This window comes from Ranitomeya imitator, chromosome 3, assembly GCF_032444005.1.
Source record: "Ranitomeya imitator isolate aRanImi1 chromosome 3, aRanImi1.pri, whole genome shotgun sequence".
NCBI lineage: Eukaryota > Metazoa > Chordata > Amphibia > Anura > Dendrobatidae > Ranitomeya > Ranitomeya imitator.
Genome location: NC_091284.1, coordinates 62,062,714 through 62,072,825, shown reverse-complemented (window position 1 = coordinate 62,072,825; position 10,112 = coordinate 62,062,714). Strand labels below are relative to the sequence as shown.

The 10,112-nt window shown below is 41.3% G+C and overlaps 1 protein-coding gene across 1 annotated transcript in view; it reads right to left on the bottom strand.

Moving 5' to 3' along the window:
* Positions 1-2,511: 2,511 nt before the first annotated feature.
* Positions 2,512-10,112, bottom strand: part of LIPI (lipase I) — a 104,955-nt gene continuing 97,354 nt past the window's right edge. The window contains exons 9-10 of the mRNA XM_069760910.1: positions 9,439-9,612; positions 2,512-5,392 (exon numbers count right to left, since the gene is read on the bottom strand). Of these exons, the coding sequence (XP_069617011.1) occupies positions 5,263-5,392; positions 9,439-9,612 (304 nt within the window). The 3' untranslated portion in view covers positions 2,512-5,262. The remainder of the gene's footprint in view (positions 5,393-9,438; positions 9,613-10,112) is intronic.

The window sequence follows — 10,112 nt, the reverse complement described above, 5'->3', positions numbered from 1 at the left end:
AGACATTCAGTGTCTCCCTCTCCCACACCACCTCCTCATCTCGCCCCCTGTCGGTGTTCCCCAAGGCTCAGTTCTAGGACCCCTACTCTTCTCCATCTACACCTTTGGCCTGAGACAGCTCATAGAATCTCACGGTTTACAATATCATCTCTACGCTGATGAAATGCAGATCTACCTATCTGGACCTGACCTCACTTCCTTACTGACCAAAATCCCACAATGTCTGTCTGCTATTTCATCCTTCTTTTCTGCTCACTTTCTAAAACGGAACATGGACAAAACAGAATTAATCATCTTTCCCCCACCTCACTCTACCCCTCCACCTGACCTATCCATCAATTTCAATGGCTGCTCACTTTCCCCAATTCCCATATGCTCGGTGCCTCAGGGTGATCCTTGACTCTGCCCTCTCTTTCAAGCCACATATCCAAGTCCTTGTCTCCTCCTGCCGATTCCAACTCAAAAACATTTGCCATATCTGTGCATTCCTTGACCATGAAACTACAAAAACACTAGTGCATGCCCTTATCATTTCCCACCTCGACTACTGCAACCTCCTACTCTATGGCCTCCCCTCTAGCACTCTGGCACCACTCCAATCTATCCTAAACTCTGCTGTCTTACTAATCCACCTTTTTCCCCGTTATTTCCCAGCCTCTCCTCTCTGCCAGGCCCTTCATTGGCTTCCTATTGCCCAGAGGCTACAGTTCAAAACATTAACAATGACATACAAAGCCATTCACAACCTGTCTCCTCCATACATCTGTGACATGGTCTCCCGGTATCTACCTACACGCAACCTTCGATTGTCTCATGATCTCCTCTACTCCTCTCTCATCTCTTCCTCTCACAATCGCATCCAAGATTTCTCCCGTGCTTCCCCTATACTCTGGAACTCTCTATCCCAACAAATCAGGCTCTCGCCTACCACAGAAACCTTCAAAAGGAACCTGAAGACCCACCTCTTCCGACAAACCTACAACCTGCAGCGATCCTCTGTCTGCTGAACCGCTGCATGACCAACTCTACCCTCTCCTAGTGTATACTCTCCCATCCCCTGTTGACTGTGAGCCCTCGCAGGCAGGGTCCTCTCTCCTCCTGTACTTGTGTGTGCCTTGTTTTACTCATGTTTATTGTACTTTTCCATATTTGCCCCGTTCACATGTAAAGCGTCATGGAATAAATGGGGATATAAAAATGTATAATAATAGCTTAGTGTATTATTAGGTTGATTCCAAAGTGAAAGGTCATTAGTTTGAATCTAGGAGCAGCCATGAAGACGATTTCCCAGGAGAAAAGTAACCGCATCATTCAGCTCATCGATAGCGGTCTCTTGGCCAAGAAAATTGCCAAACTGCATCATGTGAGTGCCAGAACAGTTGGAAGTATACGAAACTAAGTGCGTCCATACATTCAGAAACCAAAAGAATGAGGGCCCTGCTCCCATGCTAATAATCTTGGAGAATAAGAAACTTTCTACTGTAATATATCGTATCAGAGAAATTTGTTTCTCCTCTTGGATCTTTCAATTTCAATTCACTCGTAAACTCTCTCTTCAGATTAGTGGTTATAAAATTCTACACATTCTGCTGCAAGTTGCCTCCTATGTCTGCAACTGACTCCATAGAACTTTAGGATAAGCAATTGGCTCATCGCTGAAGACAGTTTTTACAAATTTTAGCCACGAATGAGATCCAGGAGGGAAAAAGAGTAGACATTTTACAAAGTTACTTATTTTCAAGTATAGTTTTGATTTTTGAACTAAAAACTAAAACAACGGTTATAATCCTTTAAATTTATAAACACATTTCCTATTGGGACATACTTTTAGTTACATACATTTATGAGCATTTTTATGAATGATAAAGCCTAAATATAAGAATGTATTAATTACTGATAATTTGGAGTTTTAAGATATTGTTGTCTGTGCAACTCCATGTACCACATGTAAACCGAATCTAGCCACATATTGGCCAGAGAACAAGCAATAGTTATTCATAGTGTCATGTAGAGCTTGCAGCAACAACCCTGGATCAGCTCTGTACCTGAGTACTTCTGGCCACCGTTGGCACCAAGAACGGTGGGGGTGCTTGGTGTCGCACCCTCCACCAATCAGACATTGATGACCTGTTGTAAGGATAGTTCATCAATGTTAAAGTAGAGGACAACATTTTTAAGTACAATAATACAAATCAATTTGAAAAAAAAAATTGAAATACTCAAGTGGTTGAGGACCTTCCACATAAAAACCACTCAACCAAATTGAAGGCCTTTTCATTAAACAAATCTGCTATGACTCTACTGCCTGAGTTATCGTAGATTTGTGAATAAACCTCTTAAATTAATACCAATTGTTTTTCACGACATGAGGTTGGACCGGTCAGTAACCATAATCGAGAGGATAAACACTTACATTTAAGAGATTTAAAATGATGTCAAGTGTCATATGCCGATTTTATGCATTTGATAATATATTCTCAGATATTTGCAAACTGGACACAAACACTTACATATTTTATCCTAAATAGATCATTTAATAGAAAAGTATCATTTGAAAAAAAATACATTTTGTACAGCTTTAAATATTTAACAATTTTCAAATAATGTTTTGCCTCTGTAAGAGTATTCAAATTTTCGTTGCATCAGGCACTACAAAAACTAAACAAAAATTACAAAAAGGAGTCAAACCGCATATTTGTGCCCCAAAATTGGTATCAATTAAACCATCAGCTCGTCATAAAAAAAGGTCCTTACTCTGCTCCATAGACGGAAAATGAAAATAAAATATACTAGGAAAATGGAGACACAAAATAGTAATAATAATAATTTTTTTGCTTTTTATTTTGGCATGCATTAGTAAAATAAATAAATCAATGCAAATTTACTATTTTGATAACCTCCTGACCTGGAGGATTTTGCTGCCAGGTCATTTTTACCATACAATGAACACAGTATAAATAAAACAATTTATTTCACCTTTTCTTTAAATATCTTTCTTGTTTCTCAGTATGGTAAATATGGTTGTATGGTAAAAATGATTGGTGTCATTCAAAACTACACCCCTTTCCTGCTTAAAAAAGCCCTCATATGACAATGTTGACAGAAAAATAAAAAGTTATGACTCTTTGAAGAAGGGGAGAAAAAAAAGTGCAAAAATGAAAATTGGCTGCAGAGGCAAGAGGTAAAATAAATAAAGAAATGAGTAAATGAAGCAAAAAACAACTATAAAAATATAAAATTATTTAACCCATACAGTAAACATAGTAAAGTAAAAAAAAGGTACAAACTCAAAACTCTCCTGGGGGTTTTCAGATGTAAAATGTTCTCCAAACAATGCAATAAAAAGTTATCAAAATGTTGCATGTACTGCAAATGGTACTAATAAAAAAGTCAGCTCTCCCTGGCAAAAAGCATACAGTTTCATAAACAACAAATTAAAAAAAAGTTACAGGTCTCAGAAAATGGTTACACAAAAATAAAACCACAAACTATTTTTTTTTTTTTTTGCAAATTTCAAAGTACTCGTATTTTTACACTTTTTCACTGTAATAATTACTGACCGTAATTTTCACCGGACAATGAACACTATAAAAACAAAATCCAAGGAACTATACTAAACTGTGTTTTAGTCACCATTTCACCAACCTTGTTTTTTTTTTCCCATTGTCAGCACATTGAATGGTAAAATGAATGGTGTTGTTAAAAACTACAACTCTTATATGGTTTTGACGATGGAAAAGTTATAAAGTTATGATTCTTGCTAGATAGGAAGAAAAAAAAGCGCAAAGATGAAAATTGGATGCGTCAGGAAGGTGTTAACATCTAGAACAAAAGTGATGAATGTGAGCCTGAAATTTAGAGACTGCTATCTCAGCTAGCATGGAAGGGTTGGTCTAAAAAAATTTCAATTCTGCTTTCCTAACATAGAGCTCATCGTCGGTAGACCAACTCACCAGGTCGAGGTGGTCAGCTATTTTGGCCAAGTAGTGGCTGCAGCTGGCCTTACGATACTTTTGCATGTAGATGCGCTCCGGCTCATAGACAGGGGGCTCTAATATCATCAATATACTACATATATGCTACAACACATGGGGTGGAGTTTCTGCACTCTAAACAGCAGATAATACTTTATGCTATGTGTGCGTTTACCCCTAAGCTCTTCTAACTTGCTACTACTCAACTCTCCCATGATAAAAACTAATTTCAAGAAATCTATTAGATCTTCCATTGTAAAGGACAGCCATTATTAATTTTGACAAAAATCTGATCAAGTTTCTTTGGAGTTTCATCTTTTTCGAAAAGTATCTACAGCTTCTACTATTAGTCAATGAAAAACAGGCAGCACATGGAGTTTTTCATGGACCCATAGACTTGCATTACCAATTTTGATTTGACACTCAGATCAATATCAGGCATGTCCTTGTGATTTTGCATGCACTACCAGGATCAGAAAAAAAATCATGGTAATGTGAACAGTCCCATAAACTCTCATAGGTATAAGTGTTATCTTTGAAAAAAACTGCACTCGTATGTGAAAAATTGCCGTGTGAATAATAAAGAGAGTTGTCACGAGGACAAGAGCAAGATTGAAAACTATTGTTTGTGTTTGTTTGTTTTATGTACCAATTTTACTGGTATTATTACACTTTTCTAAATACAATGACAATATTCTACAAATTATATATTAAAGAAATCTGTACATTGAAATACAGGGTTAATATTTTTGCAAAAAATATATACAACATATACAGCACTATACACACACACATAAACATTTTATATATTACAGACACATAAATGTACAATATACATTCACTAATTCATTATGTGAAATGCAGAGGCTGACACCATACAACTCCTAATATGCTATATGTGACTGCGCAGCTTGCAGAAAAAAAAATGTTGTTTGTACAAAAAATATACAAATATAATTCAAATTAACTTACTTGATGTGATCAAAAATAGAGAATTTTCTGAAATAGTATATATATATATATATATATCAATTTTACTTACAAGTAATATTCACATTAATATAAGTAGAAAAAGGCAGGGAATGGCTAAGTGCATGCCATTCTCATACTCTTACAGACAGTAGTGCCCCTTCACGTATCTTAGATTTCATGAGGGATAGCCCATATCTAGACTGATGTTATCTTTCGATACTCGGTGGCGGAGGTGATAAGTCCATCTTCCTCTTCGAAAATGTCGATTATCAACAAGTGCATTCAATATGTTGGCTAAATGAGGATCGATGTTTCCTTATGCCGGGCATTCATCTCCGTCCTCTCCACAACAGGAAGAAAAAAAATTGGAGTTTCCACATAGAACAGGTAGGAAATCTATTTCAACATTTTCAACAAGGACAAAGTCGTAACGGCAGAGAATTTCCCTGTAAAATGCAAATTTTAATGTGTTATTCCTGATGTACTCATGATTCACCTCTATCTCCATAAAATGCATTATAATTGAAGTAACTATTCCTGGACCTGTAGGTGCTGTATCTTGCTTTTATGAATAGGTAATGTATCTTCCATAATACAGCCTTCTCAAACATTATAGCCCAAGAGCACAGCGACAATATGTGACTGAAGAGACTTTCTTTATTTTCTAATAGAAGCTTTGGTTAGAAATTAGACTGCAGTTTGACTAACCCTTCGGTAAAGGCCTACGGTCTAATGTATATGGGGTCCTCCTGACTATACTCGTACAGATGATGTTGGCATAGATAATGGTTGGACAGTTTTAATTTTAATGCCCAACCCTTCAATTTTCCTGGGAGATAATCAGTCACCACTGCTGTCTGGCTTTCTTCGCTTACCCTCATCTTGAAAACACAGAAACGCCGGCGGAGCTAAAATTTCATGTGTATGTGTGAGGCCAGTTTCACACATCAGTGGCTCCGGTACGTGAGGTGACAGTTTCCTCACGTACCGGAGCCACTGACACACGTAGACATATAAAAATCACTGCATCTGTTCAGATGTCAGTGATTTTTTGCGGACCGTGTCTCTGTGTGCCAAACACGGAGACATGTCAGTGTTCGTGGGAGCGCACGGATTACACGGACCCATTAAAGTCAATGGGTCCGTGTAAAACACGTACCGCACACGGACATTGTCCGTGTACAGTGCGTGTTCCGTGCAGGAGACAGCGCTACATTAAGCACTGTCCCCCCCACTGGTGCTGAAGCCGCGATTCATATTTTCCCTGCAGCAGCGTTTGCTGCAGGGAAAATATGAATATTGGTGTTTAAAATGCAGATCCAGGTTCCCCCCCCTCCCACCCCCTGTGTGCCACCCCCCCCCCCCCCCCCGCTGTGATTAAAATACTCACCTAGCTTCCGGATCCCTCGCCGCAGCGTCCTCTCCTGGCCGCAGCTTCTCCTGTATGCGGTCACGCGGGGCCGTCGATTAAAATCATGAATATGCGGCTCCGCCTCCCAAAGGGGCGGAGCTGCATATTCATTACTGTAATCGGCGGCCCCACGTGACCGCATACAGGAGGTGATGCGGCCAGAAGAGGACGCTGCGGCGAGGGATCCGGAAGCTAGGTGAGTATTTTAATCACAGCGGGGGGGGGGGGGCGCACAGGGGGTCGGAGGGGGGGGGGAACCTGGATCTGCATTTTAAACACTAATATTCATATTTTCCCTGCAGCAAACGCTGCTGCAGGGAACATATGAATCGAAGCTTCAGCACCAGATGCTGGTACGTGTGGTACCCAGCACCGTGCGTGTGGTACCCAGTGGGCACACGGGCGGCACACGTGTGCCGCACGTGTGCCACACTGATGTACCACAGAAACGTAGGGCACATGGACACGGATAATTCCGGTACCGATTTTTTCCAGTACCGGAATTATCTGGACGTGTGATACTGCCCTAAGAGAGTCGGAGACCTAGTGCTTGGCTGAATGAATGCTCGGCCATCAGCTGTCACTTGTGTGTAGACACTAAAAAGGTATTCTCAAGTTTAGAAGTTATTCCCTATTGACTGGATGAGCTCTAACTTTCTGATCGCTGGTGCACCTTCTGATCCAGAGAACCAGTTTTTTGAAGCATTCCATGTGAATGGAGCAGGTCGATCATGTACACTACTGCTTCATTCTGCCATGGCGGCAACAGTGTCTGCAGAAATTGCAACCTGCAGTGTCCTGCAGAGATTAATTTCCCTTTCCTATTCTGTGCAAGCAGGGTATATTTGAGGCAGCTCCTCCTACCACTCCTTGCTTGAACGTTGGTTCCTGGTTCCTAGTTGGTTAGTCTGCTAGTGTCCTGCACTTGTTTGTATTGTTACTCCCATTATTGACCTGGCTTATTTACTGGTTGTAACAGTGTGTCCTTTCCCTGGCCTGTGTTCTTGGACTGTAATGTAATCAGGCCTAGGTCCACCTCAATTGTACTGCATCTAGTGGGGGGTTCTGTCTTTGTTCTTCTCAGCATGGGACTCATCCAACACACAAACCAGTAAAGGTACCGTCACATTAAGCGACGCTGCAGCGATATAGACAATGATGCCGATCGCTGCAGCGTCGCTGTTTCGTCGTTGTGTGGTCGCTGGAGAGCTGTCACACAGACAGCTCTCCAGCGACCAACGATGCCGAAGTCCCCTGGTAACCAGGGTAAACATCGGGTTGCTAAGCGCAGGGCCGCGCTTAGTAACCCGATGTTTACCCTGGTTACCATTGTAAATGTAAAAAAAAAAAACACTACATACTTACATTCCGGTGTCTGTCACGTTCCCCGCCTTCAGCTTCCCTGCACTGTGTAAGCGCCGGCCGTAAAGCAGAGCGGTGACGTCACCGCTGTGCTCTGCTTCACGGCCGGCCGGTGCTGACACAGTGCAGGGAAGCTGAAGGCGGGGGACGCGACAGACACCGGAATGTAAGTATGTAGTGTTTTGTTTTTTGTTACATTTACAATGGTAACCAGGGTAAATATCGGGTTACTAAGTGCGGCCCTGCGCTTAGCAACCCGATGTTTACCCTGGTTACAAGTGAAGACATCGCTGAATCGGCGTCACACACGCCGATTCAGCGATGTCAGCGGGTGATCCAGCGACGAAATAAAGTTCTGGCCTTCTAGCTCCGACCAGCGATCTCACAGCAGGATCCTGATCGCTGCTGCATGTCAAACACAACGATATCGCTATCCAGGACGCTGCAACGTCATCGCTATTGTTATCGTTCTAAAGTCGCTCAGTGTGAAGGTACCTTAAGACAGAATGGTGTCGGTAGCTTCTGGAAACTTCTCGATGTAGCCACATGTTAAAAGTTCTAGTGAACCTCCCCCATTGATGGGCTGATCTCAGGACACAGGACAATAGACTTATGTCTTTGGCCGAGTCAGTTGGTGGTGACTTGCGAAGGGCTAAGATCTTATGCTGAGGCGAGATCCCTGAGACCATGCATATTGTTAGAAGCTACCACGTGTGTCTGCAATGTATCCCTCATCTGCTGGATCCATTGACCTCATCCAAGGACTATTTCTATATTTCCCTGGCGTTGGATTACAGGGTGGCACCCCCGGGTCAGCTCCCTTTGCGTGGACTTATTGTGGACTCATTACTTATGCTGTAGCATTACCCTCACTTGTGCTGCCCAGCTCCCTGTTCCAATAAATCTCATTGTATTGTCTATAGGTCTGGTGTCTCTTCCTGCTCTGTCACATACCCCATCACACTTGTCCTGTCTGAACTCTCCATTCGCAACCTCGGCTACATGTATGAAACCTGTGTTGCCTGCCCTAATCTCAGCTTGTCTAACCACATCTTTTCCTTCGCCTTCCTGTATCTCGTACCTGGGTATCAGACCCTCCGGTCAGCTGCTGCACACCTGGGGACTGACCTGTAGTGGTACCTTGTGACTACCAGCAGCCAAGCCTACCCTTACCATCAGAGGCGCTAGTGAATACCCAATAGTCACTTAGTCACGCCCCTCCAGGATAAGCCCAGTCCGTGGCACAGTGGTTCCACACCCACCAGCGTTATACTTTCATTCTTATGGTAGTGCAAAAGACAAGTCAAGCTGAGCACTTGGCTATCTCTGATTGTCCATTAAGAATGAAAGAAGCAAAGGTGCACTTGATTGACCTATGTTCCATTCACATAGAGCTCTTTAAAGCCCTAATTATCAGGATCGGTGGGGTCCCAGCAAGCAAGTTATCCCCTAGATAGGGAATTTGTGAATACCCCTTTAACATACGCAACTTTAGCTTCTTCCAGCATGAACAAAAAACTAAATTTATATCTTATTGAGACTGACTAAACATATTGCCAGATTTGCGCTTGGTATTGTGTTGCATGAAGCTGGGCAATCTCTTTGTTTAATTAGATAATGACCAAAAATATCCAAACAGGTTAGGATGTTGTGCACATGTTAGCCAGTTGTGTCTGCAGCATTTCAATAGGAAATTAGGTTACTGATAAGATAAATCACCTGTCAGGATTAAAAGTAGATCTAAGCCTCATCCTTAGGACTCGCAGTTTGTACTTTGGTCCAATGACAGAACCAGTGGTAAACATTAAAGACATTTTTGAAATCTCTTCAGGCTCCTGATGAAACTTGGCCAGCAACGTAACCTCTTTATTTTGCTCAAATGTGGTAGGATCTCTGTTAAATAAAAGCATAAGTCATAAAATATAATTACATTTTAAAATATAATAGAGTCAAAGTATTAAAATAGCAAATTTACTTTAAAACGAATATAAAAGTATACCCCAAAAAGGTAACACTCTTAAAGCTGGAAATGCTTCAGCTTATCGTTAGGGGTCTTATGTGCCTTATGTTCTAGACATTTTCTCCCATACATCAGCCATTGAAATAAACCTGTACATTTTCATGTTTTACACTGGTTGTGTGCAATACAAGGTGTTCAGGCTCCTAGATGGTACATTGATTTTCCTTGTGACTACCAACTGTCGAGAATCAAGAAGAGATGTTACAAGTCTCTCCATATGGCATAGAAGATATCTAGAGATCGCACGAGAAAAGATCATTTTCTTCCCTTTGGAGAAGAGATATTTTGCATACATTTTTACCAGCTTGATCTTCACACGGAGATTCAGTTGCATCTGATAATTATATAGGACATTGAAATGAAAAATGTTATT